This window comes from Scyliorhinus canicula, chromosome 14, assembly GCF_902713615.1.
Source record: "Scyliorhinus canicula chromosome 14, sScyCan1.1, whole genome shotgun sequence".
In the NCBI taxonomy this organism is placed as follows: Eukaryota; Metazoa; Chordata; class Chondrichthyes; order Carcharhiniformes; family Scyliorhinidae; genus Scyliorhinus; species Scyliorhinus canicula.
In genome coordinates this window covers 5643509-5662601 of record NC_052159.1, presented here as the reverse complement: position 1 = coordinate 5662601, position 19093 = coordinate 5643509, and the positions used below count along the sequence as shown (strand labels likewise).

General features: G+C 52.0%; 1 protein-coding gene across 1 annotated transcript in view; it reads left to right on the top strand.

Moving 5' to 3' along the window:
• The window catches only part of clpb (caseinolytic mitochondrial matrix peptidase chaperone subunit B), a 185513-nt gene that overhangs the window by 146058 nt on the left and 20362 nt on the right, over positions 1 to 19093 (top strand). The window contains exons 10-14 of the mRNA XM_038818471.1: positions 1624 to 1668; positions 3272 to 3433; positions 9600 to 9756; positions 12334 to 12407; positions 13198 to 13317. Of these exons, the coding sequence (XP_038674399.1) occupies positions 1624 to 1668; positions 3272 to 3433; positions 9600 to 9756; positions 12334 to 12407; positions 13198 to 13317 (558 nt within the window). The remainder of the gene's footprint in view (positions 1 to 1623; positions 1669 to 3271; positions 3434 to 9599; positions 9757 to 12333; positions 12408 to 13197; positions 13318 to 19093) is intronic.

Here is a 19093-nt window from a genome sequence, read left to right as displayed (position 1 = left end):
GTGTTGCTGGAAGCTGTGAGCTGAACAACAGTTTCTGAAGAGAACTGTCAGGTTAAGCAGTGGTCAGGCACAGACAATAATCTGCAGGCTGTTTCCTGACGGGATCTCTCTCTCCCTCCAAGCAGTCTTTTTAAAGGAATGCTTGATCCAGAGGCTGGCAAGTAATCCTGCGTTTGCTAACTTTATTTAAAAGTGAATTTTGACCTGTGATGGGTTTAGCTTGATTGGAGATAAAGAAGGTAGCAGTTAGGAGTTCAAGTGTTTCATGTTATTGTTAAGTATTGGTTAACTGGTAATTGTAAGCAATATTTCTGTGCTGTTAAAGGTAGTGTAATCCTGTGTTGGTAATAAAGTTTGTTTTAATGTGCTAAATCCCTATTTGTGCGTGGAATCACTCCTGGAGTGAAGTTTTAATCATTAAAAAGAAGTGATTGAGGTTCCTTTCCGGTATCCCAGCAAATTGTGGGGTCTAGTCGTAATTTATTACGATCCCAGACCAGATGCCACAAGTTGCTGAGATTCCGGAAAGGAACTTCAATCACTTCTTTTTAATCTATCTGCAGAAGCCATTGCCTTTGGTCCCTGCTGCAAACTCTGTTCGCTAGCCACCAACTCCCTCCCTCTCAGTCGCCGCTGTTATGGGCCGGGGTTTGGAGAACCCCAAAGTGTATCATGGAGTTCACCTGACCCACAACTTTTAATAGATTGTGGTTATGGGGAGCACACGGCCCACTCTACAGACGTGGTAGAGCAGAAATGGAAAAGTATTTTTTAAAGCAAAACAATGTTTATTCTATGAACTCAAGTTAACCTTTTTAAAACATACAGTGAATATTTTAGCAACCATCAATTCAAATACAACCCACAAAGAATACAACACTAAATAAACCGTAATAACTTCCCAAACAACATCCAGAAGACAAAAGAAATACATTTTAACAGAAGCACATCGGGTTTACATTCACGACTGAGAACATTTATAATTCTGAAATGATCAAGAGATAGTCTTTTGATGGCAGAGAGATTAACAGTGCACCTGCTCTGTCTGGCTTCAGCTCCAACACTGAAAACGAAACTCAAACACACCCTGCAGCAAACAGCCTAAAACGAAAGTAAAAAGCTGACAGACAGCCCAGTTCCATCCACTCTCTGACATCACGGCAGTAGTAAACACGCATTTCTTAAAGGTACTCTCACTGCAGATATTTATATACACACCCATTTATAAACGCCCATTTCTTAAAGGTACTCTCACATGACACCGCTTTCTCAGGCTGAGCCATGTTGATTTGTGACTGTCCGTGGTCAGGGTTCCAGCCTGTGTTCTGAGCTCGTCCCTCAGCCACAGAGAGGAGAGTCGCGCAGTCCAGTGATCATCCTGTCCCCTGCTCCACGAGAACAGTCACTAGGGAAGCTGCAATTTCCTCCACAATCAGACAGCACAGGGCGTTGGTGAAAGGTGCTGGAGAGGGAATGGTTTGGGTCGTACCCCAGCAATGAGTTGGAACTCGTCCAAGAGAGGATTAGGAGTCGTGTGCGACGGTGGGAAATAAAACCTGAGGCCAGTTTGCGACAGAGTCACCGGAAAGTTTCATTCTGTCTCTTCTTCCTTTCGACATGTAGAAATTCATCAGGCTCGACATGTCGGAATTCCAGGAAAAGCATGAAGTAAGTGAAACGTTTGACAGTGAGATCAGAAGCGTTTGGTCCTTAAACTAGGCAGCTCCATTCCAGAAAAAAAGACCGGGAGAGGAAATGGCTAAACTTCAACCAATCTTTTGTTGTCAATGTGTTAAAGATAAAACTCTCACAGCAGGTAATAGGGAAGGTAAATGAAATGTTGGACTTTATTTCAAAGGGAGTGGATTTTATCTAACCCTGTGCTGTACCTGTCCTGGGAGTGTTTGATGGGGACAGTGTAGAGGGAGCTTTACTCTGCATCTAACCCCGTGCTGTACCTGTCCTGGGAGTGTTTGATGGGGACAGTGTAGAGGGAGCTTTACTCTGTATCTAACCCCGTGCTGTACCTGTCCTGGGAGTGTTTGATGGGGACAGTGTAGAGGGAGCTTTACTCTGCATCTAACCCCGTGCTGTACCTGTCCTGGGAGTGTTTGATGGGGACAGTGTAGAGGGAGCTTTACTCTGTATCTAACCCCGTGCTGTACCTGTCCTGGGAGTGTTTGATGGGGACAGTGTAGAGGGAGCTTTACTCTGTATCTAACCCCGTGCTGTACCTGTCCTGGGAGTGTTTGATGGGGACAGTGTAGAGGGAGCTTTACTCTGTATCTAACCCCGTGCTGTACCTGTCCTGGGAGTGTTTGATGGGGACAGTGTAGAGGGAGCTTTACTCTGTATCTAACCCCGTGCTGTACCTGTCCTGGGAGTGTTTGATGGGGACAGTGTAGAGGGAGCTTTACTCTGTATCTAACCCTGTGCTGTACCTGTCTGGGAGTGTTTGATGGGGGACAGTGTAGAGGGAGCTTTACTCTGTATCTAACCCCGTGCTGTACCTGTGTGGGAGTGTTTGATGGGGACAGTGTAGAGGGAGCTTTACTTGAGGGCGGCACAGTGCTGCCTCACAGCTCCAGGGTCCCAGATTGAATTCCGGCCTTGGGTCACTGTCTGTGTGGAGTCTGCACGTTCTCCCTGTGTCTGCGTGGGTTTCCTCCGGCTGCTCCGGTTTCCTCCCACAGTCCAAAGATGTGCAGGTTAGGTGTATTGGCCATGATAAATTTCCCCTTTGTGTACCACGATGTGCAGGTGAGGTGAGGTTACGGTGTAGGGCAGGGGAGTGGACCTCGGTGAGGTGTGCTTTTGGAGGGTCGGTTTGCAGACTCGATTAGTCGAATGGCCCATGTCGGAATTCTATGTTCTATGTCAGCTAGGGGCAGCAGGGTAGCATGGTGGTTAGCATAAATGCTTCACAGCTCCAGGGTCCCAGGTTCGATTCCCGGCTGGGTCACTGTCTGTGTGGAGTCTGCACGTCCTCCCCCTGTGTGCGTGGGTTTCCTCCGGGTGCTCCGGTTTTCTCCCACAGTCCAAAGATGTGCGGGTTAGGTGGATTGGCCATGATAAATTGCCTGTAGTGTCCTAATGAAAGTAAGGTTAAGGGGGGTGTTGTTGGGTTACGGGTATAGGGTGGATACGTGGGTTTGAGTAGGGTGATCATGGCTCGGCACAACATTGAGGGCCGAAGGGCCTGTTCTGTGCTGTACTGTTCTATGTTCTATGTCGGAATAAATTTCTCAATGAAAGAATGTGTATTTCAAAGGTTGCAAAGTTTATTGGGTCACCCCCTGGTTATGTCGGACATGAGGAAGGTGGTCAGTTGACCAAGAAGCTGAAACAGAATCCGAATGCAGTGGTTTTATTTGACGAAGTGGATAAGGCCCATCCCGATGTGCTGACCGTTATGTTGCAGCTCTTCGACGAGGTGAGTTCCATCCATAAATTGGATTGTGCAGTGTGATGAGGATCAGGTTATCTGTTTGTGTGATGCTGGTTGAGGAACAAGTTTGAACCGAGCCACTGGGCTAACCCTATTCTTCAAACTAGTTGCCAGTGGCTCAGCCACGTCTACCTGATAGGGTTGCTGCGGCCCCAGTTTAAAGTTTCATCCAAAAGATGGTGGGCGGGCGTCTCCGACCCTCCGGGCTTGGAATCGCGCCGTGCGTGGGGATGAAGAATATCTGTTCATGCCGGAAACCCGGCGCGACGGCAATTCTGAGATTCTCTGCAGACTCACCAGTCCCGCGTGCGCGCTCAACGCAGTGCCGGTTGGGGGCCGCTGAAAGAGGCCCCTGTGGCGATTCTCCGTGGTCGACCGGCTGAACTCCCGCCGACGTGGCTTACATCTGGTACCACCAGGCGGGAGCTAGGACCCGCGGCCGCAGTGCTGGTCCTGGTGGGGGGGCGGGGGGAATCTTACTCTGGGAGGTGGGGGGGGGGGGGGGGGGGGGGGGGGTTCTCAGCGGTGGCCAGGCCCGCGATTGGGGGCCACCGATCGACAGGCCATCGCGATCTGTGGGAGACCTACATTACTCCGCGCGGGCCCGCTGTGTGGGTCCGCAATGTCGGCGGCGGACCCGCTTGTGGTCGCCGTGCGCAGCCGCGTGGTCTGGGCAGCAGGGCCCCGTCGGCAGCCAGAGCTGCAGGACGCACGCCGGGGCCCTGCTAGCCCCCTGAAAAACGGGGAATCACCCTGGAATGATTCCAGCCCGTTTTCTGGTGGGTGTGGGGACTAAGTCCCCAAAAGGGAGATTCCAGCCCGGTACCTCTGGCAATGCAACACTCCCTCAGTACCGCGCTGGAGTGTCAGCCTGGAATTGACTCAGGAGAGGTGTGAGACACTATTGTAATTGACGCTGTAGTTCCAACAGGGTTAATGATAAGGTGCTGAAAGAGTTCAGGTGAGAAATCCAGGTGAGGGACCAACTTTGTTCAAAGAAAACCGTGTAGGAGAGGAGACATGTTAAATTAAGCACTGTCGCCAAACCTGGGTTTTCCTTGAAATAGTGAACCTCGTAAGTAGGCGACTGTTTGCGGGGGGGTGGGAGGAAGGGGGGGGGGGGGGGGGGGGCGGGGGTGGTGGGGATTGGGGAGGCAAATGTACATTTGGGTGCCGGGGAGATAATTACAGTGGGCGATACTTGGCTGTGTTGTGTGCTGTTGTCACCTGCTTCTCCCGGACGGGTCTCGCTGCCGTCCCACGCTCGCCTCCGCTTCTGCTGCTCCTCCCGTCTTCCATCCTTAATTTCCTCGTTCCCCGCTCCTGGAGTTGTCACGTGGTGGAAATAATTTTGCCAGGTGTGCATTGCCCTACCAGTTAGTCTATTTCATATTCTATTGTATTTTATGTTGGGGTGTGCCCTTCTCTTCTAAATATGTGTATATATATATGTGTTTCTTATTCTGTGTACATAACGGTAATTATACCTTGTTCAAAAACCCAGTAAAAACATTTATAAAAAAAAAAGAAATAGTGAACCTAGTTACCGTGAATCTTCAGAAATACAACTTTAAAAAAAGGTGGGGGGGTCAATTTTCAGATATGATGTCCAGGTTTGTTGAAGCTTACTGTGCATGAATTGGCTGCCTCCTTTCTAGCATCACAACACAGACTTTGTTTCAGAAGCCAAAGGGTGTGATGTTTGATTGCTGGGCAGTAAATGGCTTCAGAGGGAAGTCTTGCCGCAGTTGTACAGGGCCTTGGTGAGACCGAATCTGGAATACTGTGTGAAGTTTTTAAGAGAGGATATACTTGCATTGGAGGCTGTGCAGCACGGTAACATAGTGGTTAGCACAGTTGCTCCAGGGTCCCGGGTTCGATTCCCGGCTTGGGTCACTGTCTGTGCGGAGTCTGCACGTTCTCCCCGTGTCTGCGTGGGTTTCCTCCGGGTGCTCCTGTTTCCTCCCACAGTCTAAAGATGTGCAGGTTAGGCAGATTGGCCATGATAAATTGCCCTTAGTGTCCAAAATTGCCCTTAGCGTCCAAAAAGTTTAATTGGGGTTACTGGTTAAGGGGATGGGGTGGAGGAGGGGTGTGCTTGAGTGGGGTGCTCTTTCCAAGGGCCGGTGCAGACTTGATGGGCCAAATGGCCTCCTTCTGCACTGTAAACGCGATGAAAGTTTCGCTAAAGCTTTTAAAATTCACTTACGAAATGTGAGCGTCGCTGGGCCAGTGTTGATTGTCCACCCCAAACACCCTCCAATTCAGAGGGCATTTCGCAACAGTCACATGTAGGCCAGGACATTAGGGCATTTCGCAACTGTCACATGTAGGCCAGGACATTCGTGAACCAGATTGTTTTTTACAACAATCGATTTGTGGTAATCATTCGGCTTTTAATGCCGGATTTTTAATTGAATTCCATCTGCTGTGGTGGGAATCGAACCCCCCAGATCTTGCCCTGGGTGTCTGGATTACTATTCCAGAAACAATGCTCCATTGCCTCGCCAGAGATTGGTTCCTGGGACGAGGGGGGGTGTCCTATGATGAGAGGCTGAGTAAATGGGGTTTAGATTCTCTGGAGTTTAGAAGAAATATGATGATCTGATTGGAACATTCCGGATTCTGAGGGGGTTTGACGGGGGGGGGGGGGGGGGGGGGGGGGGGGGGGGGGATTCGGGGCCGATCATTTAGGACCGAGATGGGGAGAAATTTCTTTTCTGAAAGGATTGTGAATCTTTGGAATTCTCTGCTCCAGAGGGTTGTGTGTGCTCCATTGTTCACTGTGCTTGAGGCTGGGTTGGATGAGGATTTTGGTCTTTCAGGGAATCCAGGGGTATGTGGAATGGATGGGAAAGTAGAGGACAACCATCACCCTGATGGGCCGAATGGTCTACTCCTGCTCCTATTTCTTGTCAATTGTTGGTCTGTGTTGCCGGTATTAGCACAGGTGACCCAAAAACCCAACGGTAGGTTTTAAATAGCACCTCCAAGTGGTAAAGTAAGGTAGATGTGGAGAGGTTTAGAGAAGGAATTCCAGAACTTTGAGCCTTTGCAGCCGCCAGTGGTGAAACAATTAATATTGGTGGTACTCACGAGACCAGGGCTGGAAGAGCTCACAGAGATGGCGGGTGGATGAGGCCATGGAGGGATCTAGAAACAAGGCTGAGAAATTAAAAATCGAGAGTCAATATAGATCAGCGAGCACAGGGCTAATAGGTGAACAGGACTTATTGTGAGTTTATGGAGTTTAATCCAGACAAATGTGAGGTAATGCATTTTGGAAAGTCTAATGCAGGTAGGGAATATACAGTGAATGGTAGAACCCTCAAGAGTATTGACAGTCAGAGATCTAGGTGTACAGGTCCACAGGTCACTGAAAGGGGCAACACAGGAGGAGAAGGTAGTCAAGAAGGCATACGGCATGCTTGCCTTCATTGGCCGGGGCATTGAGTATAATAATTGGTAAATCATGTTGCAGCTTTACAGAACCTTAGTTAGGCCACACTTGGAGTATAGTGTTCAATTCTGGTCGCCACACTACCAGAAGGATGTGGAGGCTTTAGAGAGGGTGCAGAAGAGATTTACCAGGATGTTGCTGGTATGGAGGGCATTAGCTATGTGGAGCGGTTGAATAAACTTGGTTTGTTCTCACTGGAACAACGGAGGTTGAGGGGCAACCTGAAAGAGGTCTACAAAATTATGAGGGGCATAGACAGGGTGGATAGTCAGAGTTTTTTTTCCCAGGGTAGAAGGGACTATTACTAGGGGGCATAGGTTTAAGGTGCAAGGGACAAGGTTTAGAGGAGATGTACGAGGCATGTTTTTTACACAAAGGGTAGTGGGTGCCTGGAACTCGCTGCCGGAGGAGGTGGTGGAAGCAGGGACGATAGTGACATTTAAGGGGCATCTTGACAAATACATGAATAGGATGGGAATAGAGGGGTACGGACCCAGGAAGTGTAGAAGATTATAGTTTAGACGGGCAGCATGGTTGGCACAGGCTTGGAGGGCCGAAGGGCCTGTTCCTGTGCTGTACTTTTCTTTGTTCTTCGTTCGGATACTGGCAGCAGAGTTTCGGATGAGTTCAACTTCATGGAAGGTGAGAGGCCGATAAGGAGAACGTTCAAGGAGTCAGGGCTAGAGGTTGTAAATGCAGATGAAAGGGAGCTGGAGGAGGCTTGTGCGGAGTTTTTGCTGGTGTTGACCAGTTGTGCGATATGGCCTGTTTGTGTGCTGTCTACGGGCAGCTCTCCCAGTATCCCGAGCCAACATGCTCCAGAGGAAGAGGTGACATTGGACGTATGGTTCCCAAGGTTCTGGGTGTATTCCTCACCTGGACCTGTTGTAAACTCATTCACGTGAGCAATCAATCTCTATCAATTAAGTTTCTATGATTAAACAGTAACTCTATAATCATGTAACTGCGGGGAGGTGAATGAGATGGGCCCCAGACATCCTTTGTCAAGCAATCCCTTTGTTTTCTATAAAACATTCCAACCTCACAAAATACCGCAGATGCTGCAAATCCGAAATAAAAACAGAAAATTCTGGTAAAAACTGGCAGTATCTGTGGAGGGAGAAAGAGAGATAATGGGCGGAATTCTCCGCTCCCGCCCGGAATCGGGAAGGCCGTCCTGAACTCGGCCGAGTTTCACGACGGCCTCGGAGGCCGCTCCTCGCACCTTATTCACTCCCACCCGGGGGGCTCCGTAACTCTCGGCCGCCGGGCCTTGACGCTTGTGTCAAGGCGGCGCGCTGAGAATGACGCGACGGCGGCGCCTAAGTGACGTCAGCGCGCATGCGCAGGTTGACCAGCTCCAACCCGCGCATGCGCAGCTGGTGTCACGATGGCTGATGGCTCCAACCCGCGCATGCGCGGTTGCTGTCTTCCCCTCCGCTGCCCCGCAAGACGTGGCGGCTTGATCTTGCGGGGCGGCGGAGGGGAAAGAGTGCGTCGCTTGGAGACGCCAGCCCGACAATCGGTGGGCACCGATCGTGGGCCAGTCCCCTCCCGAGCACGGCCGTGGTGCTCACTCCCTTCTCCTCCCCCCACAAGACACCAACGAGCATTTGGCGCCCATGTTCACGACGGCAGCGACCAGGTGTGGTTGCCGCCGTCATGAACCGGTCGGGAACGTCAGGCCACTCGGCCCATCCGGGAAGGAGAATCGCCGGTCGCCGCGAAAAACAGCGAGCGGCGATTCTTCCGAGCAGGGGGTGGGAGAATCGCAGGGGGTGCCAGGGTTGCGTGTCGTGAGTCGCCTGGCCCTCCCGCGATTCTCCCACCCGGCATGGGGAGCGGAGAATCGCGCCCAACGTCTTGAGTCTGTACGAACTTTCTTCAGAAGTGAAACAGATCACTTGGTCACCTCATGGGCGCGATTCTCCGCTCCCCACGCCGAATGGGAGAATCGCGGGAGGGCCGCTCTGGCACCCCCCGCGATTCTCCGGCCCGGATGGGCCGAGCGGCCTGACGACCCCGACGGGTTCACGCCGGCGGCAACCACACCTGGTCGCTGTCGACGTGAACATTGCGCGAAAGATGAGTTTGGGGCCTGTGGGGGGCGGAGAGGGGATTGAGCACCACGGGCGTGCTCGGGAGGGGACTGGCCGGCGATCGATGCCCACCGATCGTCGGGCCGGCGTCTCCAAGAGACGCACTCTTTCCCCTCCGCTGCCCCGCAAGATCAAGCCGCCACGTCTTGCGGGGCAGCGGAGGGAACGATGGCAACCACGCATGCGTCAAGGCCCGGCAGCCGAGCTTCATGAAATGCCGCTCCTAGCCCCCCCCCCCCCCCCCCCCCCCCCCCCCCCCCCCCCCCCCCCCCCCCCCCCCGTGGGGGGGGGGAGACTAGGGGGCGACGAGCGGTCTCCGACGCCGTCGTGAAACACTCCGGGGTTCACGACGGCGTCGGCCGTTGCAGAGAATTCTGCCCCATATCCATCTGTGGGACCTTCCAGGATGGCTTAGAGGGCCAAAGGGCCTGTTCCTGTGCTGTTTGGTTCTTTGTTCTTTGCAAGTTGGTAGTTCCTTGGCCAGTTTTACATGAGTCAACGCTGGTGATATTGCATGCAGGTTTGGAATGTTTATTTGGAGATGCGATGTTAAGTCTTTCCCCACTCTCACCACCCCCTCCTAACGTTACAGGGAAGACTGACAGACGGCAAAGGAAAGACGATCGAGTGTAAGGATGCCATCTTCATCATGACCTCCAATGTAGCCAGTGAGGAAATAGCCGAGCACGCCTTACAGCTGAGGCTGGAAGCCCAGGAACTGGGGAAGAAACGGCTCGCCCACAATCTAGGTAATATGGAGGATGGTGTTGAAGTGTGGCAAACCCCTGTCTTACTCTGTTGCTTAATACTCTGAACCCCCCCACTCATCTCGGATATTCCCCGGGCAGGTTCTCCATCACATCAGAGCCCCCTCATGTCCTGATGATCTCTACACTACTTCCAGTAATGTTCACTGGATATTGGCTGATTTCCTTTCACCAATCACCAGGCCAGAGCTTCCGCATTTAACTGTATTGTACTAAATATCGGTGCTGCCTCCCAAAACCAATCAGCTAACTCATCGTGAGGACCGGGCATCGATTTTCAAAAATTCATGAGGTGTAAAGCTCATTCTGAAACACAGCAGTGCTTTCAATAGGGTCAGTGCCACACTGGACAATGCCATCAGTGACTGAGACATGGTCAATGCCCGGCTGGACAATGCCATCAGTGACTGAGACATGGTCAGTGCCCGGCTGGACAATGCCATCAGTGACTGAGACATGGTCAGTGCCACACTGGACAATGCCATCAATCACTGAGACATGGTCAGTGCCCGGCTGGACAATGCCATCAGTCACTGAGACATGGTCAGTGCCACACTGGACAATGCCATCTGTCACTGAGACATGGTCAGTGCCCGGCTGGACAATGCCATCAGTGACTGAGACATGGTCAGTGCCACACTGGACAATGCCATCAGTCACTGAGACATGGGCAGTGCCCGGCTGGACAATGCCATCAATCACTGAGACATGGTCAGTGCCCGGCTGGACAATGCCATCAATCACTGAGACATGGTCAGTGCCCGGCTGGACAATGCCATCAGTCACTGAGACATGGTCAGTGCCCGGCTGGACAATGCCATCAATCACTGAGACATGGTCAGTGCCCGGCTGGACAATGCCATCTGTCACTGAGACATGGTCAATGCCCGTCTGGACAATGCCATCAGTCACTGAGACATGGTCAATGCCCGTCTGGACAATGCCATCTGTCACTGAGACATGGTCAGTGCCACACTGGACAATGCCATCAATCACTGAGACGTGGTCAGTGCCACACTGGACAATGCCATCAATCACTGAGACGTGGTCAGTGCCACACTGGACAATGCCATCAGTCACTGAGACATGGTCAGTGCCCGGCTGGACAATGCCATCAGTCACTGAGACATGGTCAGTGCCCGGCTGGACAATGCCATCAGTGACTGAGACATGGTCAGTGCCACACTGGACAATGCCATCAGTGACTGAGACATGGTCAGTGCCCGGCTGGACAATGCCATCAGTGACTGAGACGTGGTCAGTGCCACACTGGACAATGCCATCAATCACTGAGACGTGGTCAGTGCCACACTGGACAATGCCATCAGTGACTGAGACATGGTCAGTGCCCGGCTGGACAATGCCATCAGTGACTGAGACGTGGTCAGTGCCACACTGGACAATGCCATCAATCACTGAGACGTGGTCAGTGCCACACTGGACAATGCCATCAATCACTGAGACATGGTCAGTGCCATCAGTGCCTGAGACACTGGTCAGTACCACACTGGACACTGTCTTTAGTAACTGAGACACTGGTCAGTACCACACTGGACACTGTCTTTAGTAATGGACACTGGTCAGTACCACACTGGACACTGTCTTTAGTAACTGAGACACTGGTCAGTACCACACTGGACACTGTCTTTAGTAACTGAGACACTGGTCAGTACCACACTGGACATTGTCTTTAGTAACTGAGACACTGGTCAGTACCACACTGGACATTGTCTTTAGTAATGGACACTGGTCAGTACCACACTGGACATTGTCTTTAGTAACTGAGACACTGGTCAGTACTACACTGGACACTGTCTTTAGTAACTGAGACACTGGTCAGTACTACACTGGACACTGTCTTTAGTAACTGAGACACTGGTCAGTACCACACTGGACACTGTCTTTAGTAACTGAGACACTGGTCAGTACCACACTGGACATTGTCTTTAGTAACTGAGACACTGGTCAGTACTACACTGGACACTGTCTTTAGTAATGGACACTGGTCAGTACCACACTGGACATTGTCTTTAGTAACTGAGACACTGGTCAGTACTACACTGGACACTGTCTTTAGTAACTGAGACACTGGTCAGTACCACAGTGGACACTGTCTTTAGTAACTGAGACACTGGTCAGTACTACACTGGACACTGTCTTTAGTAATGGACACTGGTCAGTACCACACTGGACATTGTCTTTAGTAACTGAGACACTGGTCAGTACTACACTGGACACTGTCTTTAGTAACTGGGACATTGGGCAGTTCCACTGGACACTGTCTTTAGTAACGGAGACACTGGTCAGTACTACACTGGACACTGTCTTTAGTAACTGGGACATTGGGCAGTTCCACTGGAGTGTGGATGTTTAGTGAGTAATCGAGACATTGGTCAGTTTCAGAGAGGAGTTGTTGAAGGCAGGAATCAGATTGAAGGAATAATCATTTTAGTCCTTGGTAGTGTGGTAAATATGTGGAGCATTCCCGGTCCCAGTTGAAAAGGTTGGTTGAAAATTCGGGACCCTGTTTTGATTCGAGATTCTCTCTGGTTGCTGCAGATGATGTGCTTCTGAGTGAGAAAGTGACCATCTCCAAGCATTTCAAGGAACACGTGATCAGACCCATTCTGAAGGTAATGCAACTGCTCCGGTTTATCAGCATCCGCAGCCACTGAAGGTACAGACAAGATACTGCCAATGGCACATCAATGATCATCCCCCTATTTGTAGCCCACCTCTCTCTGCTCCCCAATCAAAGCCTCTCCCGGTCCACAGCACTGTCAGTCTCCGTAATGGTGACCGTAATTGATTGTTGTAAAAAAAAACACCTGCTTAGGAAATCTGCCGTCCTTACCCAGTCTGGCCTACATGTGAGTCCAGACCCACAACAATGTGGTTCACTCTTAACTGCTCCTTCCTGAAATAGCTGAGTGAGACGCTTATTTGAAGAGTCACCAAGGAAAGGCAACAAATGCTTGGCCTTCCCAACAACGCCCACTTCCCATGAATGAAGAAACGGTCACTGTTTGGACATCCCTAAAGCTTTTTCCTCTTGGGTTCTCCCTATCCGATTTTTCAGAAAATGTATCCATCTGAGCAGAGAGTGTCTTCCAAATGTTTATAATCTTCACGTCACCGTGGCACCATTCAGTTTGTTCTCCTCCAGCCAAACAGCTGGCCGGGTACTGGGCGCATGAGCCTGTCAAAGCTGCCGGTGACCTCCCGCGTGACTGACGGCTGGGCGCTGCCCTCAAGTTGCTCCTCAATCCCTGCCATCCACACTGTGAGTTACTCTACCCCCTGCCCATCCTCCGATTGCCTGTTGGTCCTGCCGCCACAGTAACATTATCGTTTTGATGTCATTGAAACATGAGACTTGATGGTATTAACCCGCTGGCGTGTGGTGAATGTGCTTCCATCCAGGCCCATTTCCGAAGGGACGAGTTTCTGGGCAGAATCAACGAGATTGTGTACTTCCTTCCCTTCTGTTACTCTGAACTGATTCAGCTGGTCAACAAGGAGTTAATCTTTTGGGCCAAGAAGGTAAGGAAGGGTTCCTGTGCCGAATCGCGTCTCTGTTATTTTAAATCCTACCATGCCCTAGAATCACAGAGACAACCAGAAAGCACAGGAGGAGGCCATTCAGCCCATCAAGCCTCTTCCAGCTCTTTTGAAAAGCAATCCAATTAGTCCTTCTCCCTGTCACTTTCCCCATGTCCCTATTTCTTCTTCAGCTACTTATCGAATTCTCTTTTGGAGGCCGCTGACCAATTTGACGTACCACTCAATTTGACGCACCACCTTATCTGCCAGCGGCTACCACAACCTCACCGCTCGTATACAAACATTGTTCCTCATTTCTTCCCCCCCCACCCCCCAGCCCCTCACCTGAAATCTGAATCTTCAGGTTATCGAGCCTTCAACCACTAGTTTCTCTGTTTACTCTAACCCGACTCTTCATAGTCGCAAAGCATCTCTTTCAAATATCCTCTGAGCCTTCTCAGCTCTGAAAAGAACAACCTCAGCTTCTCCCGTCCCTCCAGCTAACTGCAAACATTCACCCCGGAACCATCCTGGTTGCAACAAAGAAAAGTACAGCACAGGAACAGGCCCTTCGGCCCTCCCAAGCCTGCGCCGACCATGCTGCCCATCTAACCTAAAACCTTCTACACTTCCGGGGTCCGAATCTCTCTATTCCCATCCTATTCATGTATTTGTCACAACGCTCCTTAACCCTCTGGCAGCGAGTTCCAGCGACCTATTACCCTCTGTATAAAAACATTTCCCTCGTACATCTTCTCTAAACTTTGCTCCTCGCATCTTGAACCTATGTCCCCCAGAAATTGAGTCTTCCACCCCAGGAAAGAGCATCTGACTATCCCCTCTGTCTATGCCTCTCATAATTTTGTAAACCTCTATCAGGTCGCCCCTCAACCTCCGTCGTTCCAGTGAGAACAAACCGAGTTTATTCAACCGCTCCTCATAGCTAATGCCCTCCATACCAGACAACATCCTGGTAAATCTCTTCTGCATCCTCTCTAAAGCCTCCACATCCTTCTGGTAGTGTGGCAACCAGAATTAAACACTATACTCCAAATGTGGCCAAACTAAGGTTCTATACAGCTGCAGCTTAACTTGCCAATTCTTATACTCAATGCCCCGGCCAATGAAGGCAAGCATGCTGTATGCAATCTTTTTTTTCTTTTTTTAATAAACAATTTTATTGAGGTAGTTTTTGGCTTTGTAAACAGTTACAGACATCAACAGAAAGAAAGCAAAAAAGATAAAAATGTGCAAACATCCATGTACTTTCAATACTTCAATCGTAACATACTGCACAAGCCCGCTCCTCTCCCACCGGTACTACCCGCCATTTTTTTCCCTCCTACTCTACTCTACTCCCCCCCCCCCCCCACCCCCTGCTGACGCTCACTCTCCCGCAAAGAAGTCAATAAATGGTTGCCACCTCCGGGCGAACCCCAGTACAGATCCCCTCAAGGCGAACTTAATTTTTTCCATACCCAGGAAACTCGACATGTCCGCAAACCACAACTCAGTCTTCGGGGGCTTTGAGTCCCTCCACGCCAATAGCATTCGTCGCCGGGCTATCAGGGAAGCAAAGGCCAAAACATCGGCCTCTTTCTCCCCCTGAACTCCCGGGTCTTCCGAAACCCCAAAAATTGCCACCCCTGGACTCATCACCACCCTTGTTTTTAGCACCTGGGACATGACCCCCGCAAATCCCTCCCAGTACCCCCTCAGCTTAGGGCATGCCCAAAACATGTGAATGTGGTTCGCTGGTCCTCCCGCGCACCTAGCGCATTTGTCCTCTATCCCAAAGAATTTGCTCATCCGAGCCACCGTCATGTGGGCCCGGTGAACGACCTTAAATTGAATCAGCCCGAGCCTAGCACATGTCGCGGTTGAATTTACCCTACTCAGGGCCTCTGCCCACAGCCCATCCTCCATTTCCCCGCCTAGCTCCTCCTCCCATTTAAGTTTCAGTTCCTCTGTCTGGGACCCTCCCTCCCTCATGAGCACCTTATAAATATCAGAGACTCTACACTCCCCTTCTTCCCCCCTAGAGACTATTCTGTCTTGGATCCCCATTGGCGGGAGGCGTGGGAAAGATGGGACCTGTCTACGAACAAAGTCCCGCAACTGTAGGTACCTAAAATCATTTCCCCTTACCAACCCAAATTTCTCCTCCAAGCTCCTCAAACTCGCAAAGCTCCCTTCCAGGAACATATCACCCACCCTTCCCACCCCCGCCCGCCGCCATACTCGGAACCCCCATCCATACTCCCGGGGGCAAACCGATGGTTGTCGCAGATTGGCGCCCAAACCGACGCCCCCCGTCTCCCCTACATGCCTCCTCCACTGGCCCCATATCCGCAGGGTCGCCACCACTACCGGGCTGGTGGTGTACTTGGCCGGCAGCAGCGGTAGAGGAGCCGTGACCAGGGCTGCCAAGCTGGAGCCCCTGCACGAAGCCGCCTCCACCCGCTCCCAGATAGATCCCGTACCCACCATCCACTTCCTTATCATAGCGATGTTGGCCGCCCAGTAATAATTAACCAGACTCGGCAAAGCCAGCCCTCCCTCGCTGCGGTTCCTCTCCAACATTGCCTTCTTCACCCGCAGGTATTTTCCCGCCCAGACAAAGCTCATGATCATCCTGTTAACTCTTTTGAAGAAGGACTGTGTGATAAAGATCGGGAGGCACTGAAAAATAAACAGAAATCTAGGGAGGATTGTCATCTTTACAGTCTGCACCCTCCCTGCCAGCGACAGCGGGAGTGCATCCCATCTCCGAAACTCTCCCTTCATTTGCTCCACCACCCTGGCCAAATTTAACTTGTGCAGCCTGCCCCAGTCTTGTGCCACCTGGATTCCCAAATACCGGAAATTTTCCTCAACCAGCCTAAACGGTAGCCCTCTCAATCTGTTCTCCTGGCCCCTTGCCTGTACCACAAACATTTCACTCTTGGCCGTATTTAATTTGTATCCTGAGAACTGACCGAACTTCCTCAGCATTCCCAGTATACTTCCCATCCTGGCCACTGGGTCTGACACGTACAGGAGCAGGTCGTCTGCGTAAAGAGAGACCCTATGTTCTACCCCGCCCCTCACCATCCCCTTCCATCCTTCTGCGGCTCTCAGCGCAATCGCCAGCGGCTCTATGGCCAGCGCAAACAGCAGTGGGGAGAGCGGGCAGCCCTGTCTGGTCCCTCGGTACAGCCTAAAGTACTCCGACACTTCTCTGTTGGTCCTGACTCTGGCCCTCGGGGCCTGATATAATAATTTGATCCAATCCACCAATCCCTCCCCGAACCCAAACCGTCCGAGCACCTCCCATAGATAGTCCCACTCCACCCGGTCAAAGGCCTTCTCGGCGTCCATTGCCACCACTACCTCCACCTCCCTACCCGCCGGGGGCATCATTATCACATTAAGTAATCTTCTCAGGTTGGCCGCCAGCTGCCTACCTTTCACGAACCCAGTTTGGTCCTCCCCAATCACCTCCGGTACCCAGTCCTCCATTCTAACTGCCAGTACCTTTGCCAGGAGCTTGGCGTCAACATTAATCGGGGCGATTGGCCTGTAGGACCCGCACGCCTCCGGATCTTTACCCCGCTTCAATATCAGTGATATAGTGGCTTCCGACATTGTCGGCGGCAGGGTCCCTCTGTCCCTTGCTTCATTGAAAACCCTCGCCAAGACCAGGCCCACCAGCTCAGAAAACTTCCTCTAGAACTCTACTGGGTATCCATCCGGCCCCGGGGCTTTCCCCGACTGCATGGCCTTTAGGCCCCCCAATACCTCCTCCACTCTAATCGGGGCCCCCAGCTCATCCACTCGCCCCCCACCTACTGTTGGGAATGTTAACCCGTCCAGAAACCTTTTCATCTCCTCCGGTTCTTCCAGCGGCTCCGAAATATACAGCTTTCGATAGAAGTCCCGGAATACCTTATTCAATCCTGCCGGGTCCTCCACTTTGCGCCCCTCCCCATCCCTCACTCTACCTATTTCCCTGGCCGCCTCCCTCCTCCTGAGTTGCTGCGCTAACAGTCTGCTAGCCTTTTCCCCATGCTCGTACACCGCTCCCCTATCCTTCCTAAGCTGTTCCACGGCCCTACTCGTGGATAGTGCCCCTAGTTCCGCCTGCAGTCTCTGCCTCTCCCTGAGTAAAACCTCCCCCGGGGACTCCGCGTGCTCTTCATCTATCTGACCCATTTCCCTGACCAATCTATCCATCTCTGCCCTGTCTGCCTTGGCTCTGTGGGCCCCAGTTGAAATCATCTCCCCCAGCACTACTGCCTTTAGCGCCTCCCACAGGGTCGCCGCTGAGACCTCCCCCGTGTCATTCACCTGCAGGTAATTTTGCATACACCTCCGAAGCCTCTCGCAGATCCCCTCCTCCGACAGCAGTCCCACGTCTAGCCTCCATTACGGGCGTTGGTAGCTCGCCCCCCCGATCTGCAGGTCTACCCAGTGCGGGGCATGGTCTGAGATAGTAATTGCCGAGTAATCCGTGTTCTTCACCTCCCCTATACAATCCCTGCTTAGTACGAAGAAATAAGAACATAAGAACTAGGAGCAGGAGTCGGCCATCTGGCCCCTCGAGCCTGCTCCGCCATTCAATTAGATCATGGCTGATCTTTTGTGGACTCAGCTCCACTTTCTGGCCCGAACACCATAACCCTTAATCCCTTTATTCTTCAAAAAACTATCTATCTTTACCTTAAAAACATGTAATGAAGGAGCCTCAACTGCTTCACTGGGCAAGGAATTCCATAGATTCACAACCCTTTGGGTGAAGAAGTTCCTCCTAAACTCAGTCCTAGAATATACTTTATGGACGTGCGAGTAAAACGAGTAGCCCCTTCCTGTCGGCTGTCTATCTCTCCAAGGGTCCACTGCCCCCATTTGCTCCATAAACCCTTTCAGCTCCCTTGCCATTGCTGGGAGTCTACCCGTTCTGGGACACGACCGATCCAAAGCCGGGTCAAGGACCATGTTAAAGTCCCCCGCCCCATTATTAGCCTGCGAGAGTCCAGGTCCGGGATCTTCCCCAGCACTCTTTTAATGAAGTCCACGTCATCCCAGTTCGGGGCATATATATTCACCAGCACCACTCTTCTCCCCTCCAATCTGCCCCGTACCATCAGGTATCTGCCCCCCCCTGTCTGCGGCTATGCCCTCCGCCTCAAATTGCACCCGCTTGTTGATCATAATTGCCACCCCCCTGGACTTCGAGTCCAAGTCCGAGTGAAAGACCTGGCTAATCCAGCCCTTCCTTAGCCTGGTCTGGTCAGACACTTTCAGATGTGTCTCCTGCAACATAATTACGTCCGCCCTCAGAGCCCGCAAGTGCGCGAACACCCGCGCCCTCTTAACCGGCCCATTCAGTCCCTTGACGTTCCACGTGATCAGCCTGGTCGGGGGGCACAACCCCTCCACCCCACCACGCCAGTCAGCCATAGCCTTGCTCGGGCTGTGCGTCGCGCCATTCCTGACCCGCCCGTTGGCTGCCTCCACCCTCGACCTCCTTTCCAGTGCCTATTTCAAGTCCCTCCCACGTCAGCAGAACAACCCCCCCCCCCCCCCCCTAACCACATCCCTTGATACCCCCACCCCTGCCATCCACTGGCTGTGATCTCCCCCCCCACCTGACTCCCTTGACTAGCCAATCTGCTAGCCCGGTGACTCAACACTCCGGCGCCTTCCTGTCTCATTCCCATTGTTTCCCCGTCCTCCTCCCCACTCCCCGGCGCCCCATCCCCCTCTCCAACCCACTGGAGCAAGCCGGCTCCAG